The 25411-nt window shown below is 43.0% G+C and overlaps 1 protein-coding gene across 6 annotated transcripts in view; it reads left to right on the top strand.

Annotated features, from left to right (window-relative positions):
* Positions 1–25411, top strand: part of ARMC9 (armadillo repeat containing 9) — a 175838-nt gene that overhangs the window by 72121 nt on the left and 78306 nt on the right. For all 6 annotated transcript variants that reach the window (XM_065930365.1, XM_065930364.1, XM_065930362.1 and 3 more), the window contains 2 exons: positions 12656–12746; positions 16009–16064. In XM_065930365.1, the coding sequence (XP_065786437.1) occupies positions 12656–12746; positions 16009–16064 (147 nt within the window). The remainder of the gene's footprint in view (positions 1–12655; positions 12747–16008; positions 16065–25411) is intronic.

Genomic DNA, 25411 nt, shown 5'->3' with positions numbered 1-25411 from the left:
TGGAATTTTTTAAGACTTAAGGCCAATTTCCAAATCCCTTCTTGCCCTCTTCCTTGATCTAATTGTGGGAAGGGGGGTGACATGCCACTACCATGTCATATAATTGGATGATCTGAATGAGTGGTAATATTGGTATGGTTAAAGACTTTATGCACCTGCCACTGCAGCCTTTTGTGAGGATTGCAGGACTGATTTAGATGAGAGCAATTAGAGACTACATACCCTGTAGGGGACCAGTCCCATACAATTCCATAGGAACCATTAGTCAAAATTACTCCTTAAGTCCCTCAGCAGTTATTCCACTGAATATGATCTTGTTTTTCAGTCCACAGCTCACGATGCTCACCTAAAGGTCTGTCTGATTTGGTGTCGTTATTGGGTTCTGAGTTGTTATAAGCAAAACTCAGACCAGAGAGAAGATGTCGCTGAACCTTAGGATAGTTGTGATTTAAAGAATTAGTGGACAGCCTGGCTTGCATAGATAATTTAAGACATCCTATAGCCAGTCCTACACAAATTGGCCAGGATTCATACCCATAAGTAACATTGAAGGGAGTCCTTTTTTCTTGTTTAAAAAGAGGAAGACATGTATCTTCAGGTCCTGGTATCTAGGAAGAATCATTAACATAAGTGGGGATCATAGAATCCCCTCAATCAATGGGTTTTAGTAGTGGGTGGTTAGGTATGTATGCCCAATAAGTATAATTTTTAGATTCAGCTGTTGCTAGAGGGTATACTCACTGTGATGGTGATAAGAGCAAACATGGCAACAGCCAGATTGTTAGGAGTGACAGCTTTCCCTTCATCTTCTAAGATCTTCTCTGATTTCTGTGTTAAACTTTTAATTTGTCCCCAAGTGGGGATCTTGTTCTGATGCGTTGACAGGAGGGGAATCGTTATCTTTGTCTGTCTCCGATTCAAGCCTTCAAAACTCATTACTGGGGCTCTACATCTCATGCAAAGCGCCTCTCCCGTGGGATATGATACGGTTTCAGATGACACGAGGGAATCCAAATGGGTGTTTCTGAATCACCTGGCAAAACTCCCAAGGCTTCTATTGGAGATGTGGTTATTGCAACCGTCTGGCATGGAGGACAAGTCTGCACAATCTGTTTAGCTTAAGCCCAAGTGATATGAGACTTGGTTTTTAAACATTTTGAATTACAATGTGTCAGATCATGAAAGGCTGATGCCTCTGTAAAGGCTGGAAATAAAATGGCATCGGCTTGAGCATTTCCTTCTGTTAAGGGCCCTGTTAAATTAGTGTGAGCCTGAATATGAGTAATGTAGAATGGAAATTGTCGGTGTCTAATCACTTGTTGTAAATTTGTAAAAAGTGTATGTAATGTGAATGGGATAGTATCCTTAATAGTTGCTGTTTCTATATGTTTAGTGATATGTGCAGAATATTGAGAATCAGATAAGATATTAATTGCTTGGGGAATATTTTGTAATGCATGTGTAATAGCCAGAATTTCTGCTTGTGGTGTGGAATATCCAGATGTTTCAATAACTAGCATAAACATTCCTGTATATCCTGCTTTTCCTTGGGTAGTGCCATCTGTAAAAATGAAAGAAGCAGAGGGAATGGGGTTGACACTAGTAATTTTAGGCAAATCCATCTTGTTTGTTTTAAAAACTGCAAGATAGGTAAATCAGGATAGTGGTTGTTGATCTGTCCAATATAGTCAGCTAAAGCTAGTTTCCAAGATAGTGAATTTTGAAGAGACTGTTTTAATTCTTTGGAGATTAGTGTAGTGCAAATAAGGCAGGGATCATGTCCAGTAAGTTGTTGAACATGCTGTTTTCCTTTTAGAATTATAGCGAAGTCGCGAAGTCGTGTTCAACTCTTTGCGACCCCATGGACTGTAGCCTACCAGGATCCTCAGTCCATGGGATTTTCCAGGCAAGAATACTCGAGTGGGTTTCCTTAGAATTATAGTGGCTATCATATCTAAATAAGGGGTAATAGATTTTCTTTGTGAATTAGATAAGAATATCCATTCAACTATTAAAGGAGTTTGCATAATCAACCCAGTAGGGGTCTAAGGTTAGGGAAGACAGACAACTGGAGAGGCTAAAGGGTCTGCTGCTGCTGCTGAGTCACTTCAGTCGTGTCCAACTCTGTGCGACCCCATAGACAGCAGCCCACCAGGCTCCCCCATCCCTGGGATTCTCCAGGCGAGAACACTGAAGAGGGTTGCCATTTCCTTTTCCAATACGTGAAAGTGAAAGTGAAGTCGCTCAGTCATGTCTGACTCTTCATGACCTCGTGGACTGCAGCCCTCCAGGCTCCTCCATCCTTGGGGTTTTCCAAGCAAGAGTACTGGAGTGGGGTGCCATTGCCTTCTCACTCTGAAGGGTCTATTCTGTCTATTTGGCAGTTTTGTACTGCTTGTTCTATAATTGCTAATTCTTTCTCAATCTCAGGAGTTAGCTGTCAGGAGCTGTTAAGCTCTGGATTTCCTCTTAATAGAGAGAATAAATGGGATAAAGGATAAGTTGAAATCCCTAACTTAAGTTGAATCCAGTTAATATCTCCTAGTAATTTTTGTAAATCATATAGAGTTTTAATTGAGTCTCTGCTTATTTGCACCTTTTGTGGTTTGATTGTAGTATGGATAACTGTATTTCCTAAGCACTGAGAAGGTTCAGTGTATTCTAGTTTATCAGGAGCCAAATACAAGCCAGCACATTCCAAGCATTCCTTTAGTTTTAAAAACAATTCCTATAGGCTATCAATATCAGGTAAGGCACATAATATATCCATATAATGAATGATATATGCATGAGGGAATCATTGTTGCTCCGGGTGCAAAATTTTGACAAATACTGGGACTGTTAATTAATTAATTTTATTAATTGAGGTAATACAGTCCATTGAAATCTTTTATGTGGCTCCTTTAAATTAATGGAAGGAACTGAAAAGGTGAATCTAGGTTGATCATCAGAGTGTAAAGGAATAGTGAAAAAACAATCTTTAAGGTCAATAACAAACAAATGCCAATTTCTTGGAATCATATTAGGATTAGGTAGGCCAGGCTGTAAAGCACCCATTGGAGCAATAATAGCATTAACAGCTCTCAGATCAGTAAGCATTCTCCATTTACCAGATTTCTTTTGTATAATGAACACCGGAGAATTCCAAGTGCTAAAGGGCTCAATAATATGTCCTTTGCTAAGTTGTTCATTAACTAATTCATGTAAAGCCTCCAATTTTTCTTGTTTTAGAGGCCATGGCTCTGTCCACACAGGTGGATCAGTTTTCCAGTTAAGAGGTATGGGTGTGGGTGGAGAAAAATTAATACGAGCAGTGACCACTAATGAAAACGGGGCGGTTTGAAATCTTGAGTAGTCAAAGAATAAATTCTTCCTTGTTCACTTTTGCCCAGTCCCGCTCATGGTATATAACCTTGATTGAACACAATTTGGCAACTGGCCTCGAGCTATTGATTTGGAGGAATATGTATCTCAGCATGCCATTGTTCCCAGAGGTCGCGACCCCATAGGTTGACAGGTATATCCGCCATATAAGTTTGGATAGTGCCTGGTTGTTTATCGGGCGCTGAACAAGACAATACCATAGTGCGTTGCTTTAGTCCGTGTGCCTGTCCTAGACCTACAATAGATATTGGAGCAGGCCTAGTTGGCCATGCTTTAGGCCAATGCATAGAGCTGATGATAGAAACCTCGGCTCCAGCAGCTATTGAACTTGAATGTTTTTTGCCACGTATATTGATTTGACAAGTGGGTCTGTATTCCAAGATCTTTTCAATGAGAAAAATACCAGCCTTGCCTGTGCTTCCAAATCCGCTGGAGCCCTGCTTTTTGTCTGAATATCCTGTACCCACACAGTGAAGTGAAAGTCACTCAGTCATGTCTGACTCTTTGCAACCCCATGGACTATACAGTCCATGGAATTCTCCAGGCCAGAATACTGGAGTGGGTAGCCTTTCCCTTCTCCAGGGGATCTTCCCAACCCAGGGATCGGACCCAGGTCTCCCACATTGCAGGTGGATTCTTTACCAGCTGAGCCACAAGGGAAGCCCAAGAATACTTCCTGCCTTGCAGGCAGATTCTTTACCAACTGAGCTATGAGGGAAGCTGAGCAATTCTATCTCGTTTAGAAACCTTCCAGGGAAGAGTGGTAGAGGCCATAACCTTCAATTCTCCTTCGTAATAACTGTCTATAACTCCAATATATGAATTTGAACTCTCCGGGAAGTCAGCCCCAATCTTCCTAACAATAATCCAATTGTCCCCTGTGGAAGTGGAGGACCGGGGGAGGAGGCAGAGGAAAAAAATCCCTCATCATTTTCCTCGGGAGCTGAGGAAACAGGTTTCGAAGGTGGCTTACCCATTTCCCTATGCTTTACATATTCTGGTTTTTCAAAAGAGTCATCATCACTTTCATCAAAAGAATCAGAAATCTGCAAAGGTTCCAGTATTGACTTAATTAATGCCCACATATTCCAAATAGAAACAGGGAGCAGAGTTCCTTTTTCATGAACTTTTTTTAAACTCGGCTCCAACCTTTACCCAAACTTTCAAATCTAAGGTCTCTCTTGACAGTAGCCAGCAGCAATATTTATCCACTGCTTGCAACAGTTCTAATAATCACCCTTCACTAATAGAAGCTCCTCCCACTTTTAAGAGCTGTCTTAATAAACAAATATACGGGCAATGGTGTTCTGCACTCTGAACATTTCCCATTTTAACCCTGATTAAATGCCTGAAGGACTTACCAGTGGGAATTTTCAGAGGCCTCTTAACCGTCCCAGGTTCTGCATCGCTGTAGTTTTACTTTTACTCATAGCGGTCACTCCCTCCCGCCCCATGTTGGGCGCCAATTGTTGCCCTAATGGTCCCGGGTGCAAGAGACAAGAATGAAGACAGAACACAAAATCTGGTGCAATGGGTCAGATGACCTGCAGCCGCTATTGACCTGAGGTGCAGAGTCCACTCTGAGTCCAGCTTTTATTCCTAATTGCAGACTACAAGACTTTCTTTGATCTTATCTTTCTCAAGACACTACACTGACATAGTCTAGATCTTGTTTTTACCCCAAAGACTTCCCTGGTGGCTCAGACGGTAAAGTGTCTGTCTACAATGCGGGAGACCGAGGTTCAATCCCTGGGTCGGGAAGATCTCCTGGAGAAGGAAATGGCAACCCACTCCAGTATTCTTGCCTGGAAAATCCCATGGACAGAGGACTGGTAGGCTACAGTCCATGAGGTCGCAAAGAGTTGGACACGACTGAGCAACTTCACGTTCAGGTTCATCCCCTTCTGGGCTAGTCTCGGGAACAACCAGCAAGTACTTAGGTGGCATTCATGCCTGACGCCAACCTGGTGTTCCAAGGTCCATGTTCTCATGATCCCAGCCATACTCCCTTCTGGGTCTGGCCTTGGGGTCTGTAACAAGGTGATTATTCTAAGAAAAACATGAACAATAGTCATTAACATAGTTTCTTAATATATGCTGTTTTCCCAGATACTATTTCTGTGGAATTTCTCAAGACTGTGAAAGTACATTATTAGGAATTCCAACTACATTGACCAGCCTGGGAACAGGGTTGGGGGGACACTCAGGAGTATGAATTCTGGGAGGTGGGGTCATCTTGGAGCCTGGCTGCCACTCACTTCTAAGTCACCTCTAGATCAGAGAAGTCACAGGAAAATTAGGGCTATTAAGCTTTTAACATCATCCTCATAGTGAAGTTGCTCAGTCGTGTCGACTCTTTGTGACCCCATGGACTGTAGCCTACCAAGCTCCTCCATCCATGGGATTTTCCAGGCAAGAGTACTGGAGTGGGTTGCCATTTCCTTCTCCAGGGGATCTTCCCGACCCAGGGATCAAACCCACGTCTCCCACATTGCAGACAAGACACGTTACCATCTGAGCCACCAAGGAAGCATCTTTTGACATGTACTACAAATATTTCCCCAACTTTTCATTTGTCTTTTAGTTATGGGATTTTGGTCATATGGCAGCTTTATCTATAGTTAAATCTATTAATATTGTCCTTTATAGTTTCTGACTTAAGTTTCTACACACCCTGTGAATTTTTAACTTTAAAAAGAAAATGTAGGGAACTTCCCTGGTGGTCCAGTGGCTAAGACTCCACGCTCCCAGTGCAGAGGTCCAGGGTTCAATCCCTGAACAGGGAACTGAATCTGACCTGCTAATAGATCCTGCATACCTCAATACAGAGCCAGCTCGGCCAAATAAATAATAAAAAGAAAGACAGAAAGCTTAGACCGATTAGGTAAAGGTGTAGATAGCATAAGCTTCCCTCTGGCATTTTAACCAGGATCCAAGTCCTAAACAAACGGAAAACTCTTTTGGACACATCCTCTAAGCAGTTGCCCATTTATTTAGAAGAGAGGCCTCTAAGGGAGGTTATAGCTTCAACAGGGTTTTTCTAAAACCCCAAGATCTCCCCTCATTTCACTCTTATCCTTGAGTTTTTAGGTTGATAAAGAGTATTACATCGTTTTTGCATGTAATAGTAATAAAGGACACCAGACGGTGGGGAGAATGTCATCCATAATCTCCCCACCTTAGCATCTGCTCACACACAAAGCCTGGAAGAGGTGGCAGGGCTGATGTTCAGATCAGGCCAGTGTTTGCAATGCATGTCAGCACAGTCATTCCGGAAGGAAGTTTGGAAGTATATGTGAAAAATTATGAAAACTTCCATGTTTTGGATTCATTCATTTTCCTCTATCAGTGCAGAGAAGAGTTCTGCACATGAAGTTGCTCATTCCAGGATTTTTGTAATAGTGAAAAAACAGAATGTAAATGTCTGGTAATGCCTGCTCATGAAATTATGGTTCTTTTACTCACAGTATTAGTAGCTACTGAAGATGATAATTAGAAAAAGCAGTATGAGACAGTATGGAAACTTTTTATTGTGTAATGGGGGATAAAAGAAGAATATGACATTATTATTACAATAACTCTGTTTTTGCAACTGTGTAAAACATTTGTGTGCTTGTGGGAAATGACAAAGAATACATAAAATTACATTAGTACCAAATGCTACTATGGTGGTCTTAATGTAAAAAAAAAAAGAGAGAGAAAAAGATATATGTGTGCCCTGAGGCCTGTTTGAAATTTAAGATCCCTTCAAGGTCTGGGGCTGGAGAGCAGATGGGATCAAGAGGGCCGCCCTAATGCCAACTCCAAGGCCTTCTTGCGTCCAGGAAATTGTTGGCGTCAGACCTCCTCCATGGGATCTAAACCTCAGCCAGACATGGCACCCTGGACTGGAGCAGACCAGATGCTCGGTCAGTTGTGAAGGCTCCCAGGGTCTCCGGGAGAGCCAGGGAGCTGGGCTTAGAAGCCATGGAGCCTGGAGGAATGCCCACCCACCCCCTCGGGGTTGCTCCAGAGATAGCTTGCTGTGCCTTGCACCCCGCCTCCAGGCCATGCTCGTAGCCATGCTGGAAACTCAGCCCTGCTGTCCCCGGAGGCCGGATGCCACCCCAGCCAACTGTCCCGAAGATGTGTGTCCCCATGTGCCTGATTCTTCACATGGCCCACTGCTGAATCAGTCCCACACAAGCGCGTCTGTTTGTTGGCAGGACCGAGAGGTCATCTGCCTGCATGCCCCTCGCTCAGGGGAGCCTGGGGATGCTCAGAGTCTGGCTGCCACCCTGGGAGATGAACACATTGTAGGAAAGCCATATCAAGTGTTCATCAGCTCCAACTGCAGCGATTGTCCCTTACGGTTGGTGGGCCTGTTTGCTGTATTCCATGGCCTCCATGATGTGTGGACCTTTCAAAATTCAAAATGGACAGGATAAATTGATATAGCATTTTTACTTACGTATATCTTCTAAATATTTATTTGTTTGCGCCAGGTCTTAGTTGCAGACATGGGATCTTTAGTTGCAGCATGTGAGATCTAGTTCTCCAGCCAGGGATTGAACCTGGGTCCCTGCTTTGGAAGCAGAGTCCCGAACACTGGACCCCCAGGGAAGTCCTAATACAGCCTTTTCAGAAAGCAATTTAGCAATATGTATAACGGTCCTAAAAAATATTAACATTCTTTGCCCAGGAATTCTACTTCTGGAGCTCCATACAAGAACATGAACAAAGGTTCATGTACCAAAATATTCATCACTGCATTCCTGATCATAGTGGAAAGTAGGAAACAGCTAAATGCCGGGCATGGTTAAGGGGGGTCTGGTTAAGTCAGCACAGAGGCAGAGGGTGAATCAGGAGCTGATGAGCCCGGGGCTGTGTTTGAATCTTGCCTCTGCAACTTCCCAGTACCTCATGGTGTATCGTTGGGCTTATGACTTATTCTCTCAGTGGCAAAGTGGGTATTGTTTTAGTACCACATTCATAAGACCATTATGAGAATTAAAAGAGCTGGCACAGGTAAAATATTTAGAACAGTGCCTGGCACATAGCAAATATTGGGAAAATGTTAGCTATTATTATTATTATTATTATTAAAATTGTGTTTATAAAGATTTTATTGACACATTCAAATGGTCATAGGGTTTAGTTGAAAAACAACAGTCTTATATTATCAATATGATGTCAGTTATGTAAACAGTGCCCATAAAAGGAGGGCATATCTCAAAATGTCCAGTTTTTTTTATGTCTGAGTGTAGGGGCTTATGGATAATTGTAATTCTTTTCCTTTGTTTGTGAAAAAGTGAAAGTCACTCAGTCGTGTCCCACTCTTTGCAACCCCATGGACTGTACAGTCCATGAAATTCTCCAGGCCAGAATACTGGAGTGGGTAGCCTTTCCCTTCTCCATGGGATCTTTCTTTGTTTAGTTTATCAGTTTTCTGCAGAGAACCTATATAACTTCCATAGCTAAAAGAAAGTATTCATATGCACCTGACACACATGTTTATATATTTTTTTAATTAGTTGATTATTTTAGCTGTGCTGCATAAGTCTTTGTTGCTGCATGGGCTTTTCTCTAGTTGTGAAGAGTGTAGGGCTACTCTCTACTTGCAACCCCTGGGCTCAGTACTTGTGGCTCGAGGGCTTAGTTGCTCCAAGGCATGTGGGATCTTCTGGGAGCAGGTATCGGATCCGTGTACCCTTAACCACTGGACCGCCAGGGAAGTTCTGTTTATATTTCCCAAGAGAAATTTCTTGTGAAGACCCCTAGTGATGTAAATGTGGACCCTATGGGTCAGAACAAACTAGAACACTGTAGAGAGCTGACCTGCTGAGCGTGAAAGGAGAGTTAGAAATTACTTGGACTGGATGGTATTTGGTGCATGTCGTAGGCCCTGACGGGGGCTTTATCTATTTCATTCCTGAAAGACCCCCAAAGCAGTTGCTGTGGTTGTGCCCATTTTGCTGCTGATGAAATGAGGCTTAGAGGTTAAATCCCTTGTCCGGTGGCATAGCCAGTGAGCAGCTGGTCTGGGTGGTTTGGCTCCAGACAGCACCCCACACCTGGGTTGCAAAATCACCCCAAACTTGGGACTGGACACACCCCCAAACCTTTACCTAACAAGGAATCTGCATGTGATCCATCCTTTTCTTCCCTTCAACACTGCATACAAATACAGTCTTCTGTGTGATTGTCTTTATGATGGTCTCTAATCTCAGCGAGCTGGCAAGAACGGGCATTCCTTGTTTCTCTGCTATTTGCACACATTCATGTTCTCATTTTCACATACCTGGCTGATATACAAGTACCTGCTCGCTTACCCTTTACGTCTGGCTTGGCATTTTTATTTGGCCTGGATTATCTGAAATGACATGTTATTGCTTTCATGATAAAATATTATTTTTATGATTTTATTATTCCTATAATTTACATTTTAGATTAGTCAAAACTTAAACATTACAGTTTATGTATTTCACTTATTTTAATAAAATAAATTTCACTTCTTTTAAATATACATTTAATAATAAGTATAAAAATATATGAACTTCCCAGGTGGTGCTAGTGGTTCAGAACCTGCCTGTCAATGCAGACGTAAGAGACTGAAGTTCAATCCCTGGGTGGGGAAGATCCCTTGGAGGATTGCATGGCAACCTGTTCCAGTATTCTTGCCTGGGGAATCCCAGGCAAAATAGAGGATATGGATAGAGGAGCCTGGCGGGCCATGGTCTATAGGCAAAGAGTTGGACAGGACTGAAGCAATTTAGCACGAACATATACACATAAAAATATATATTTAAAAGAACTGAAATTTCTTACGGAGAAATTTTCTGTTAAAAAATCTTCCCCCAATAATCCTCCTTATTACAGAGAAGGAATTTGTGATTTCTTAACCCCCAAGTAACAACTGAGCTAGAGATAGAAGAGAACAAGTGAGAATTAAAAGATCTTTCAATATATGAACAGTTAATCATTTGCAAGAGTAAACTCTAGAGAAAAAAAAAAAAAAGATGGAGAGCCTGAATGAATCATTTGTCTCGCTCCACTGGCAAAAAGGTTAGATGCTGGCAGTGGTCAGCTGGTTGGTGGTGATCCTGACCTTTGGTGTTTTAGGGTTTATCTCTCTGCTTGCACTTGACTGTGTTCTTCCTCCTCTGGCCATTACTTTGGGACAGGGTGCAGGATGGGGAAGAGGTCAGTCTAGGAGACAGAGAGACATAAAATGCAGCCCTCCTGACAATAGACAAGCCCAGGTGTGTCTGATTGGTTCCCCAGGAGCCTGGGCACTGCTAACCACACCCTCTGTGAAACTCTCTTCCCTTGTGGACTGTCCAGTTCTGCCTCCCAGGTCACTCCTTCACCTTCTCCTCTGTGGACTGGTCTGTCTCTGCCCCCCAGTTAAATGTTATCATTCTCTGTAGTATCCCTCTTCACCCTGTGACCACCAGGAACTCTGCTTGTTCCCTTGCTTCACCCACCAGCTCTCTGTTCTGAGCCACAAAGCCCTACCAGACACAGCAAGTGCAGTCTCAGTCATTTATTAAGCATCTCCTATGTGTCAATCATTGGATTAGATGCTTTTATTTTTTTAGGTATTGTAGTTTACGAACAGTGAAATGCATGGGCCTGACATATATAGTTCAGTGCATTTTAAAATTTATTTATTTATTTGGCTGCATTGGACCATGGTTGCAGCAGTCAGGATCTTCATTGGTTCATGTGGAATCTTTCCTTGCAGCTCACAGACTCTTTAGTTGCAGCTAGAGAGCTCAGTTGCTCTGAGGCATGTGGGATCTTAGTTCCCAACCAGGGGATGAACCCCCATCCCCTGCATTGCAAGGCAGATTCTTAACCACTGGACTGCCAGGGAAGTCCCTCCCTTCAGTGCATTTCTACAAGCATACGTTTACATAACCAACACCAATATACATCCTTTAAAAATCTCATGTTGCCTTGAGTTGTTATCCTTATTTTATAGTTGAGGAAATAGGCTGGCAGGAGTCAAGTCATTTGACCAAGGTCCCACAGCTATTTTATCAGGAAACTAGGATTACTATCCAGATTGAACCTTCCTAGAAGATAGTGCTCTGCTTTAGGTGATGAGAACTCACCGTGTTCAAAACTACACTTGGCCCTTCTTCTTTGATTCTGTTAGAGCTGTTGATTCCAAACTGGCCTACCTGAAAAGGCAACTTATGACTCATGTAACTGATAAGCATAGGCGTAAGCTTCAGGCACATCCTGATCAGAATTCACATGTCACTTGATCCATGTCTCAGCCAGCACCTCTGGACTCTGTTTCCTCAGCTTTGGGTTCAATATTAGATACACTTTCTCCTTGTGCGGGCAAGAAGGCCTCATTAGCTCCAGCCACACATCCATGGGGTTTGCCAAGTAGCACTAATGGTAAAAGAACCTGCCTGCCAGTACCAATGCAGAAGACGTAAAAGACTCAGGTTCGATCCCTAGGTTGGAAAGATTCCCCTGGAGAAGGAAATGGCAACCCATTCTAGTATTCTTGCCTGGAAAATTCCATGGACAGAGCCTGGTGGGCTGCAGCCCGTGGAGTCGGGCTGCATTCCACAGGGTAGCAAAGAGTCGGACACAACTGAGCGATTGAGCACACACATACACATACACACGTTCACATCCCACAAGGGGAGAGCAAGGAGGGGAAACAGGTACTTATGGGTAAGTCAGTATCTTACCTCTGCATTTCCTGGGGATTCTGTGGGTCAAAATAGAAAATTCTGATGTCAGTGCTTTGCCATAGAGTAAATAATGCACAGTATAGTGACTTTATAATTATTTTGATAGAAAAGGAATGATGGCTGTTTAAAAAAAGGTTTTATTTGTTCATTTACTTCTCTGAACATATGGTTCCACTTTTCAAAGACCATTTTTGGCCCTAAAATCCAGATGGCAGTGTATAAATATAGGGAAAACACAGGAAAGAAACCACCTCCCAAAACAGCATACTGCCAAAACTAAAAGGAGTACTTATACAGTAAAATTGTACAATAGCTTTTTAAAAAGTAAATGCATTATAATTAGGTCAGCTAGTCAAGCAAAAATAAAATAATTTCATTGTAAATTCTAAAAACAACAAAAAAGAATGAACTAAGCAGAGGAATTTTTTTATTGTGCATATCCTTTCCTCCTTAAAAAAACGGGAGGGGGCGGATTTTTTTTTTTTTTTTTTTGGATTAGGTGGAACTATCCATCAAAAAGCAGTTTTCTCCCAAACTGAAATGTTCACTCTTCCTCTTTCCAACGCTTCCAGGGAATGGAAGACATCCTTCGCTGCTTCATCAAAGAGGGCAACGCCGAAATGATCCGCCAGATCGAGTTTATCATCAAGCAGCTCAATTCAGGTCTGTGTAATGCAAGAATCTATTAACTATCTTTTGAATCTTTCACATGTGCTAGAAAGACACACAGGCTTTCTGCAAGGGACTTGTCCTATCTCAGCATTCATTTCAGAGGCCTTATGGAAGCTAGCGCGATCCAAATGAACAAACAAAAGTTCAGCCAGGTGGTCAAGGCCACGTTGTCCCAAGATCAACAATCTCTCTTCACACTTTTGGCCTAAGTCAACAAAAAGCATTCAGAAGCAATTGCAGAAACTCTTCTCTAACCGGAAGTTCTCTTTATGTGAGCCTACCCCTCCTAATTACTGTATTTCCTCTGGCTCAGTAGGGTGGCTGTTTTCAGGTCAATGAACCATAATAAAATGGGGCCCAAGGGTCAGATAGTGAAAAAAGATGCCAGTCTTTCCAGAACCACTATGGAAAGTGAACGCATTCTCCCAGGTGCATCCACTCCAGAAGAATCCATGTTGCCAACCAACAACTCTGGACGATGTTTCTTCTTTTCTTTCATTACTTCGACCATCCACCAGAATCCCATAAGCAAGAAAGGAAGCCTTGGATGGGACCAGGTGGTGGGGAATCTCTTAGCTCTTTCTGTGGCTTCCTGATGCCTTCATCCTGACTCATGCACATGCCAGAGGCACCTGGTGCTGCCATTGTCCTGGGCCAAGTTTGTCACTTACATCTTTTCTACATGCCCTCATCCCATCACTGAACATCCAAGTGCATAGATCCTGTTTCTTACTTGAGTGGAGGTAAGAAATGAATCACCTGTTCCCTGCTCTAACCCCAGGGCCAAGTTTGACCAAGGCCAAGCAAAAGGGAGATGCCCAAAGTCCTTCCCCGGAGGACGCCCACTGGTGGCTTTCCCGGGTTCACAGCCAAGGCTGAACCAGGCAGTCACCTGGAGAGATCTGAAAACCCCCAAGGCAGCACCCCATGGAAATTAAATCAGAACCTCTAGCGGAGCCCCGGGGGAGAAATAGTGTTTAAAACTCCTAGGCGATTCCAATATGCAGCCACAGTGGTGCCTCCCTCCCTTGGACAGACACAGAAATGAGGAGGCACAGGAGGAGGTTAGAGGGCTCCCCAACAACAGGAGGCAGCTGGGAGAGCAGCTGGTGAGGTTATACCTCTGCTGCCTTCAGGTGTGGGGGCCCATTTCCATTCAAACCTCCTCCCCTTTGGTTTTTATGGAGCAAGCAAGATTCATCCCAAGTTCAGGTGAGCAAGGAACAGAACTATATTTTCTGCTGTATTTCTGACTTCCATTCTGCTAGGCAGGCATGTTGAAAAATAAATCATAAAATGACTTTTTATAAATAATAAAAATATAAATAGATAAATAATAAAAAGTAATAATAAATAAAAGGGAGCCGAGGTTGCTCCCTAATATTCTCTGGGTCGACTACAGTTTGGGAAGGTGGGGGGATGCTGGAGAAGTTGTTGCCGGTCTGCTCTGTGGTTACGGACTGCGACCTCCCTCCCAGGCCAGGGGTTCTCTGCAGGGTCAGGGTCAGGTTCTGGTTGGGAACCTTCTTCAGGGCTGATTTTGTCAAGATACACTTCTTTGTCCTTTTCAGTATTCTCTCTTCCCAGGCAGCCAAGAAGCACGGTGTCTTGTCTCCCTGGCCAAGAAACACCTCTTTTTCTAACACAAAACTAGCCCTTGGACCAGCATGCTAATGAGTGTGAGGAGGAGGGGTCAGTCTACTGTTCTGTAAGGGATGTGCTTTGGCAGGAAGTTATCATGGATGGAGCTAAAGCCTTACAACCTTGTGTATTCCAGACAAACTTGGGATCTACCTGCTCAGCTCCGAAAATTCCAGTTTAAATAGAGGGCCTACAGTAGTTCTTTTTCATCTCAAGCACAGAAGCTGTTCTATATCCATCAGGCAGTGGAAGGATCCCAGAACCCCAAACAGGGGTCTGTTGCTTTATAGCCAAATTAGAAAAATCATTGAACATTTGGGTGGAGGATCAGAAACACACACACAAATACCTTAGGATATGTGTCATCGGCATCAAGTCAGAATGAATCTACAAGCATTGTGCTGAAACCTAGAGGAGGGAGAGCTGGAGAGTTTTCATCCGGTCCAGGCTTCATCCTCAAGGGGAAATTAATAGCAGGGCTTCCCTGGTGGCTCAGAAGTAAAGAATCCACCTGCAATGCAGGTGATGCAAGTTCGATCCCTGGGTTGGGAAGATCCCCTGGAGAAGAAAATGGCAGCCCCCTCCAGTATTCTTGCCTGGAGAATCCTATGAACAGAGGAGCCTGGTGGGCTACAACCCAGGGGGTCGCAAAAAGTCAGACATGACCTAGTGAATAAACAACAGTGAACCATGGGAGCCTTCAGGAGCTCAGCCTGCTGTGACCACTAGCCTACCCTCTGTGGAAAAATGGTGGAATTTAGAAATAGGTGTAGTTTGAATCTCAACTCTTACTTACTGGGAATGTGACAATAATGTGTCTTTTATCCTCCGTGCCTCTGTTTGCTCTATGCTATAAAACCGGGATAAAAGTCAACAAACTCTACTGAGGATTAAGTCAAATCGCATGTGTGACACCATCTAGAATAATGCTTAGCAATAATATTGATACTAGTCTACTTTCTTTCTCCGAAAGTGAAAGTGAAAGTGAAGTCGTTCAGTCGTGTCCGACTCTTTGCAACCCCATGGACTGTAGCCTACCAGAGTCCTCAGTCCATGGGATTTTCCAGGCAAGAATACTGGAGTGGGTTGCCATTTCCTTCTCCTAAATTACTCTCAAATTATATGTTGGCTTTAATTTTTCTCATGTCGTGACTAATGTGTTCTGACAAAAATGGAGAGAGATATTTTAAATTGCTTATGCATGACATCAAACTATGCTGAAATGATACCAGGAAACAGGATTGTTTTGCTGTAACCTAACTCTCAAGAACTGAACTGAACTGAACTCTCAAGAGGGACTTCCCAGGTGACTCAGTGGTAAAGAATCCACCTGCGATGCAGGAGATTCGGGTTTGATCCCAGGATCAGGAAGATCCCCTGGAGCGGGAAATGGCAACCCACTCCAGTATTCTTGCCTGGGAAGTCTCATGGACAGAGGAGTCTGGTGGGCTACAGTCCATGGGGTCACAAAAGTGGTGGACACGACTGAGAGACTAAAGCAACAGTGACTCTCAGAAGGGTACTTACACATCCCTGCGGTAGTTGAAGGGTTTTCCTGACCCAGGCTCCCAGCTGTGGTTATAGTTATTCACTGACTTTTTTTCCTTTGTAGAAGAGCTACTGGATGGTGTTCTTGAATCTGATGATGATGAAGATGAAGATGATGAAGTAAGTTGGGGGCTCTTCACACCACATAGAAAGCTTGGGCCAAGTCTGCTGAGTCTTTTCTTTGCCTTGAAAAGTTAGCCTAGAAATGGAGATTTCGGTCCCTGCTACGTTACTTCTCATGATTCTGTGGGTCGGCTGGAACTCAGCGGGGTGGTCTCTCTTGTGGTGTCTGGTGGCTGTTCTCCATGTCCAGACTGGCATCTCGTCCTCCATATCCCCTCTCCATGTGGCCTCTAATCCCTCAGTGGTCCAGCCTGGACTTCCGTATTGGTTGGGGACTGGGCTCCAAAGGGAAAACAGTGGAAGCTTCCAGCCCTCATGTGGGCTCAGCAGTCTCAGAACATCACTGCTGCTCCGGGCACAGGACGACCAGCCCACACGGGGAGCAGTAGTTAGACCTCACCCGCATAAGGAGCAGGGTGGGAGGACTCGAGGGTGGCGTGTCTGGAGACTATCGGCCTTGCCTTGATGGGTTTGCTGCATTCAACATGGAGATGACATGCTCTATGGCACTGGGGTTGATGGGAGGTTGAAAGGTGACAGGTCTTGAGCCAGTTTTTTTGCTCTGAAAGGGCAAGAGCCTTGGCCCTGGAGGCTCCCAGGGGGAATTGGTTCAGAGCCAGCAGACAAACCGCTTGGCCCAGTCATTTGCATTCCTTTGTTGTGGGTTTCCTCAGCTGTGATGTCTGCTCACCTGTGTTTTTTAGAGCATGAAGGTTCAGGAGCACGCCGTGTGAAGTGGTGTGAGTGAGAATGGTGACTCATGAGCTGCAGATGGATTTTCACATGATGAGCTTTTTCATTATTTTTCCTTCAGAACTAAAAAGCCAGATGTGGTAATAAGTTTTCTGTGGAAATAAGTGATCTGCATTTCTTCTGTTTTGTGGGGCACATTTATTCCTGAAATGAGTGCTGGAAGATGTATTGCTATTTGGAGTTGTGGGCTGTCCATTTAAATGGTGTGTAAAGGCCAGGTTTTTTGTTCATTGATGGCATTCGTTGGGGGAGAGAGTTCATTTAAGAGCCGTCAACCCGAGAGGGCGGCTCCACCAAAGATGCGGACAGACCTGTGAGTGTCCCACCGCTGCCAGCCTCTCGCCTGCCATTTTCCTAACGGGCTGTAGGTGGCGCCAGCGGGTGCTCCTGCTCCCTCCCGTTCTGGCGGCCCGGCCAGCGCTTTCTCCAGGCCCCTTCCTTTCAAAGGTGCATCCAGACGAGGCAGGAGGCCAGCCTCAGGTCACACGGAGTTGATGGCAGTAAAATCTGGTTTAGAACAGGCATCAGCAGGCCTTTTCTAGAAAGAGGAAACTTGTGAACATTTTAGCTTTTCAGGCCGCACAGTCAGTTTCATTCACTGGATGGACCATTGTAACACAAAGTAGCCATGGACAATAAATAAATGCAAGAAGGCGGCTGTGTTCCCATAAATCTTTTTTCAATGTGTCCTAAAGTTTAAATTTTGTATGATTTTTGTGTCATTAATATTTTTTTTCAGATATTTTAAAATGTGAAAACCATTCTTAGTTTACTGGCCTTGCAACAAGAGACACCTTGGCCCACAGGCCACAGTTTGCCAACCCCAGAGAGAACTCAGCTCCTGGACACACTGGGGCTTCTCAGCACTGTGACAAGACACCACCTGTGTGCCTGGCCCTTCAGCACCGTTTTATATTTTGAGTTAACATCTTAATTATTTCATTCCAATAACTTTTTGTCCACGTACAGCTTCCCTAAAGATCTGGAATTTTTTTTCCTCCTGTTATCTCTTTGAGGTTGCTTTGTTTTATTACTATTAACCCTTTTGTTTTTGTACTGCATGGGAAATTTCATTTGGTTCGACTATTCTGTTAATGGTGGAATTTCAACTTTTGGAAATTTCTCTGTGGAAGTTAGAGTAGAATATAGCTAAGTTATAGTTTTAGTAGACTATAACTACAGTTTAAAAGTTATAACTATAGAACTACAGTTATAGTCTACTGTAAATTAAAGAATAGAGAGATCTTTTAGCTTTCTGGACTTTTTGCCATTCTGTGCAGATTTTTATTTTAGGAGGATAGTGTATGGGGACTTCCTCATGGTCCAGTGGCCAAAACGCCACACTCCCAATGCAGGGGCCCCAGGTTTGATCCCTGGTCCGAGAAACAGATCCCACATGCCACAGCTAAGACCTGGTGCAACCACATAAATAAACTTTTTTTTTAATAGAAAAAAAGAAGATAGTGTGTGAAAATATTTGTTGTGATAACTAGAATTTTCAGAAGATCCTTGAAAGGGTTTAGTTGGAAAATTATAAGGAAAGGACCTATCATTTGGGGCCAAAACTTGACTCTTTGTTATGAGCTCAAGTCAGCATATTCTGGGCTTATCCTCCCTCTTGGTTCTGACTCTCACTGTGGAGGATTAGCCAGGACGACCTGGCGAGGAATGAGCATGTCTATATTTTACTCAGCTTCCCCCAAGGCCAGATGTTACTTTTTAAAATGGGGTGTGTGGTTGGGAGAAACTGAAGGGTGCTTAGACTAAAGAAAAATCTCCAAAAAGCATTTGTGCAAGTCACACTGTTGTTGAAATGTGGCTGTGACTTACCAAGGTGATGACTTTGAAGGAGATGGCAAAATTATTTTAAGCAAAATTATTTAAACCCAAAAACAGATAATGAAGACTGTTTTCAGTTAGCTGCTAGTGCCTCTAAAGGTAAAATGGCTCTAGGAGGGGCTGAAGGCGGGGTGAATCATGGCAGCCTTGTCTGATTCTGAGCTGAAATCTGTGCCCTTGTGACTTTGGCCACTAGTCTGCCCCGCTGGAGACTCTAAAGGATCCCCACGTGCATAATCTGATTTTTCTGTCTAATTTCTAAAAATATAATTACTTGCCCTGGTGTATTAGCACTTATTTAGTTATATCTGAATATATATACACTTACATACCAACATAAAAAGTTTTTTAACTTGAGTAAAGTAGTCTGTCTAGGCTGTCACGTCAAGTGGAAAACGGAAATTGCAAAGTAACGTATGAGTCTGAGTCAATTTCAGAAAAGCAAACTTATAAACACACATCCTGATGAATTATATATCTGTGTATATACACATAGCAGAAAGGTGTGGAAGTTACACCCTCTTTGTAGACACTGGAAGTTTCCTGGGTGAGGGCTGGGGATGAGGAAGTGTGGATGAGAGAAGAAAGGCCTAGATGAGCAGGCTCACTGCGTGAGGTGAGAAGTGAAAAAGGCACCTGGATTTAATGGACAGAGGCCAGTTGCTGAGCATTTATGAAGACTTAATGGGGCAAAAGCCAAACTGAGTAGTTGCGGAATAAATGGGAAGTGAGAGAATGGAGCTAATAAGTAATAATACAGCTCTTTCCACTGAGTTGGCTGTGAGCAGGGGAAGAGGGTTGGATGGTTGTTGAACAGGGCATTTTTGTTGTGTTTTCATTTGGGAGATTTCCAAGCATGTTAAAATGCCATTGGGAAGGATTCGTTTGAGAGGAATGGTTGAACAAAAGAGCAAGAAGAGAGAGGATGGCATCAGAAGGACCGGCGTTTCCATTATATTCAAAATTGTCTACACTCTTCTTGGCCCATTTAAAGCTCCAAAGGAGAAAAACTATCACTAGATAAACTTGAGCAGTACAGACAAGAGACTGGACAGGTGACAACTACTGTTTAAGGATTCCGATGTATTTCACCTAGTGCTTGAAGAAATGTGTCATTATCTAATGCAATTTGTTTTATGTTAAACATATATAATATGCTCCCAAAGGGTGAATCTTTGTTGTTGTTTAAGTGCTAAGTCATATCGGACTCTTTTTTGACTCCATGGACCACAGCCCGCGAGGCTTCTCTGTCCATGGGATTTCCCAGGCAAGAATACTGGAGTGGGTTGCTATTTCCTTCTCCAGGGGATCTTTCTGACGCAGGGATTGAACCTGAGTCTCCTGCATTGGCAGGCAGGTTCTTTACCACCGGGGCAGCCCCATATGCATCTTTAGGAGCCCTGATTCCAGTATTCTCACCACAAAAGGCTCAGGTTTTCTTACAGTTTGAGGTGAGTTCCTTGTGTCTAGCTCCTCCGTGGCTTTGTAAGTGGAGATGAAAGGCCTTTCTGTGCTAATCCAGAAGATTGATTTTAAGATAAATATTGTTCCCTCTTAAAATAGATTGAAAGACCAGGTTAGATCAGCCATGAACATTTACTTGCTGGTTGCCATGAATGTGACAATCATGTGCTCAGCAGTTTCTTTCTCAACAGGCATCTCAAATCTAAAAGCCATTAACTTGTTTATTCCACAGGCATTAATATTTTTAATTATTTAATTGGAGGATAATTATCTGCAATATTATGATGGTTTTTGCCATATATCAACATGAATCCGCTGCAGGTATACATGTGTTCCCCCCATCTTGACCTCCCCCCACCTCCCACTCCACGCCATCCCTCCCGGTTGTCCCAGAGCACTGGCTTTGGGTGCCCTGTTTCATGCATCGAACTTACACTGGTCATTTATTTTACATATGGTAATGTATGTGTCTCAATGCTATTCTCTCAAATCATCCCACCCCTGCCTTCTCCCATTGAGTTCAAAAGTCTGTTTTCTACATCTGTGTCTCCCTTACTGCCCTGCATGTAGGATCATCGGTACTGTCTTTCTAAATTCCATGTATATGTGTTAATATACAGTATTTGTCTTTCTCTTTATGAATTACTTCACCCTGTATAACAGGCTCATCTACCTCACTAGAACTGACTCCAATGGGTTCCTTTTCATAGCTGAGTAATACTCCACTGTGTATATGAAAAGATGCTCAACATCACTCATTATTAGAGAAATGCAAATCAAAACCACAATGAGGTATCTCCTCACACTAGTCAAATGGCCATCATCAAAAAGTCTACAAACAATAAATGCTGGAGAGGGTGTGGAGAAAAGGGAACCCTCTTCCACTGTTGGTGGAAATACAAACTGGTACAGCCACTCTTGAGAACAGTGTGGTGATTCCTTAAAAAACTGAATAGAACTACCTTATGACCCAGCAGTCCCACTGCTGGGCATTCACCCCAAGGAAACCAGAATTGAAAGAGACACATGTATCACAAATATTAATGTTTCAGGGCCTTAAAATAACACTATTCTAGGAAATAATGGGGAAAAGATCCAAAATAAATTTAAAAGAGGATCTATGTTTTTAAATGCCCACAAGAGTTTGAAATCTAGATGGTTGCCGTTCAGTCACTCAGTCGTGTCTGACTCTTTGTGACCCCATGGACTGCAGCACACCAGGCTTCCCTGTCCTTCACTATCTCCCAGAGTTTGCTCAAACTCATGTCCATTGAGTCGATGATGCCATCCAACCATCTCATCCTCTGTCACCCCTTTCTTCTCCTGCCCTCAATCTTTCCCAGCACCAGGGTCTTTTTCAGTAAGTTGACTCTTCATATCAGGTGGCCAAAGTATTGGAGCTTCAGCTTCAACATCAGTCCTTCCAATGAATATTCAGGACTGATTTCCTTTAGGATTGACTAGTTAGATCTCCCTGCTATCCAAGGAACTTTCAAGAGTCTTCTCCAGCACCACAGTTCAAAAGCATCAATTCTTTGGCACTTGCCCTTCTTTATGGTTCAACTCTCACATCCATACATGACTTCTGGAAAAACCATAGTTTTGACTATACAGATTTTTGTTGGCAAAGTAGTATCTCTGGTTTTTAATATGCTGTCTAGGTCCCTGGGGTCTCAGACAGTAAAGAATCTGCCTACAATGCAGGAGATGCAGGTTTGATCCCTGGGTAGGAACACCCCCTTGAATAAGGAGAATGGCTACCCACTCCAGTATTCTTGCTTGGAGAATTCCATGGACAGAGGAGCCAGGCAGGCCACAGTCCATGGGGTCCCAAAAAGTTGAACACAACTGAGCGACTGTCTACGGCCATACGTACCACCCTGAACATGCCCAATCTAGTCTGATCTCAGAAGCTAAGCAGTCACGAGTGCCTGGTTAGTACTTGGACAGGAGATTAACATTTTCACTTTCACTAGGTTTGTCATAGCTTTTCTTCCAAGGAGCAAATGTTTTTTTAAAAATTTTGTGGCTGCAGTCACTCTCCACAGTGATTTTGGAGCCCAAGAAAATAAAATCTCTCACTGTTTCCACTTTTCCCTCATCTGTTTGCCATGAAATGATGGGACCGGATGCCATGATCTTAGTTTTTTGACTGTTGGTTTTTAAGCCAGCTTTTTTACTCTGCTCTTTCACCCATATCAAGAGGCTGTTGAGTTCCTCTTCAATTTCTGTTTTTAGAGTGGTATCATCTGCATGTATATCTCTCCCAGCAATCTTGATTCCAGCTTATGAGTCATCTAGCCATGCATTTTGCATGACGTACTCTGCATAGAATTTAAATAGGCAGGATGACAATATACAGCCTTGACATACTCCTTTCCCAATTTTGAACCAGTTCATTGTTCCATATCCAGTACTGACTGTTGCTTCTTGACCTGCATAGAGCTTTCTCAGGAGGCAGGTCAAGTGGGTCTGATATTCCCATCTCTTTAAGAATCTTCCACAGTTTGTTGTGATCCACACAGTCAAAGGCTTTAGCATAGTGAATGAAGCAGATGTAGATGTTTTTCTGGAATTCTCTTGCTTTTTCTATGATCCAACAGATGTTGACAATTTGATCTCTGGTTTCTGTGCCTTTCTAAATCCAGCTTGAACATCTGAAAGTTCTTGGTTCACATATTGTTGAAGCCTAACTTGAAGGATTTTGAGCATGACCTTGCTAACATGTGAGATGAGCACAATTGTGTGGTAGTTTGAACATTCTTTGGCATTGCCTTTCTTTGTGATTGGAATGAACACCTTTTCCAGTTCTGTGGCCACTGCTGAGTTTCCCAGATTGGCTGGCATACTGAGTGCAGCACTTTCACAGCATCATCTTTTAGGATTTGAAATAGTTCAGCTGGAATTTCGTCACCTCTACTAGCTTTGTTCGTAGCAATGCTTCCTAAGGCCAACTTGACATCACACTCCAGAATGTCTGGCTCTAGGTCAGTGACCACATCATGGTTATCTGGATCATTAAGGCTTTTGTTGTATAGTTCTTCTGTGTATTCTAAAATCTAGATAGGTGAGATAATAAAGACGCTGATAATAGCTTGTGTGTCCTCACCACATGCCAGTGCTCCTGTCTTGGCACTATTCACTCATTTACTCCTCATAACGACCCTGTGATAAGTACTGTTACTGTTCCATTTCACATTTGAGGAAACAGAGAAAATATGTCACTTGCCATGTTAACACAGCTAATGAGTTAAGTGATGGAGCCAGGAATCAGCCCAGGTGGTTTGACTTGGCAGTTCATGCTATTAACCACTACAAGATTTTGCCTCCTGTGAGATATAGATATAGATAGATAGATAGATATAAACACACACACATATATATATATTTATATATATAAACAAATATAAACAGCAAGTAATAGAAAATAAATAAACACTCATAGGTTCATGAATATGATAGAACTAGAAAGTGTTACAGAAATTCTAAGTACTCACAGAAAACTGGAAAGTGGCTGTCTTGACAGGGCTTTGCCTCGCCAAGGGTGAAGGGTGGGTGGAATGGATTGCTGAAGAGAAGGATGTGATCAGGAAAGTAGGAAAGGCATCTTCTAGGGGAGACAGCGTGAGCTTTGTCCTTGCCTCTCCGCAGCCCACATCGACACCCCAACGAAACCCATATTAACCACCTAGTGTGTGTATATGCTTTCATACTTTCCTTGTAAGACACACACAGAAAGTACACACATACAGGTACACATGTTCATGTGTGGTTTTGTCAGTATTTGTTTTACACAATGAGATAACACAGAAATACAAACACACACATCCTCAGGGTCGCCTTTTTCCCTTGTTGATATCTTTTGGAAATCCCTCTAAGCCAGCCAGCACCACAACTGATTCTTTTTAATGCTGTGAACTCATGCAGTCTTCCCAATACTTGCTGCTTCAAACAATACCTCGATTAACATCTTTGTAAATATATCCTTTTTTATTTACATGGACTTTTTTGCTGGTTGAAGTGTATGTGTGTTTTAATTGCAATACATTTTTCTAAATTGATTTTTAGAAAGAAAGAAAGTGAAGTCACTCAGTCGCGTATGACTCTTTGCAACCCCATGGACGGTAGCATGCCAGGCTTCTCCATCCATGGGATTTTCCAGGCAAGAATACTGGAGTGGTTGCCATTTCCTTCTCCAGGCGATCTCCCCAACTCAGGGATCAAACCTGGGTCTCCCGCACTGCAGGCAGACTCTTGACTGTCTGAGCCACCAGGGAAGCTTTTTAGAAAGGCTGTAACAATTCAGATTTCGCTAGCAGAGCAGGAGAGGAGGCTTTCCTTGCATCTTCCTCCAGTGGTAGGTGTCATGACTCTTTCTTTGTGTTTTTGCTAATTTAATGGTGGCTTCCCTGGTGGCTTAGGTGGTAAAGAATCTGCCTGCAATGCAGGAGACCCCGGTTCAATCCCTGGGTTGGGAAAATTCCCCTCGAGAAGGGAATGGCTACTCACTCCAGTATTCTTGCCCAGAGAACTCCATAGACAGAGGACCTGGCAGGCTACAGTCCACAGGCTCACAAAAAGCTGGAAACAACTGAGGAACTAACATTTAAAGGATTATGGTGGTAAGGTGCTAGCTATCTCATCATTTTAATTTTACATCCCCATGAGTAGTGAGTTTGAGTGTCTTTATGTTTATCAGAGTGGATATTTGGATTTGCTATGCTGTGTTTTTCCCATTTCTGTCCTTTCTCTATTTTTAAAGTTGCATTTGTCTTTCCAGGTCAGCTTATATGGATTCTCTGTATATTACAGATATTGATCCTTCTTCACCTTAGTTGCCAATATTTAAAAATGTATCTTTTACCTTTTGACATAGTTTTATAACTTCTTTTGTCATAAATCTTAAAAAAAACCTTTTACATGATTTAGTTTACTATTTTTGGTTGTGCCAGGCCTTCATTGCAGCGTGCAGGCTTTCCCTAGTTGCAGTGTTTTGTTGCAGAGGCTTCTCTTGTTGTGGGGCACAGGCCTTAGGTGCGAGGGCTTCAGTACTTATGGTTCACGGGCTTAGTTGCTCCATGGCTTGCGGACTCTTCCCCAGCCAGGGTTCAAACCTGTGTCCCCTCTTTGGCAGGTGCATTCTTATCCACTGTACCATCAGGGAAGACCCAAAAAAAATTTTTAAAGATAAATATTAGCTTTTTCTATTATACCCTTTGGGTTTTCTATCCTGATTAAGGTTTCTATTAACCCTAAATTTTATATGTAGTTTCCTAGATTTTCTTCTA

This window comes from Muntiacus reevesi, chromosome 3, assembly GCF_963930625.1.
Source record: "Muntiacus reevesi chromosome 3, mMunRee1.1, whole genome shotgun sequence".
Classification (NCBI taxonomy): Eukaryota; Metazoa; Chordata; class Mammalia; order Artiodactyla; family Cervidae; genus Muntiacus; species Muntiacus reevesi.
Note: the sequence above shows the minus strand (reverse complement) of the source record. Positions and strands in the feature narration are given on the sequence as shown.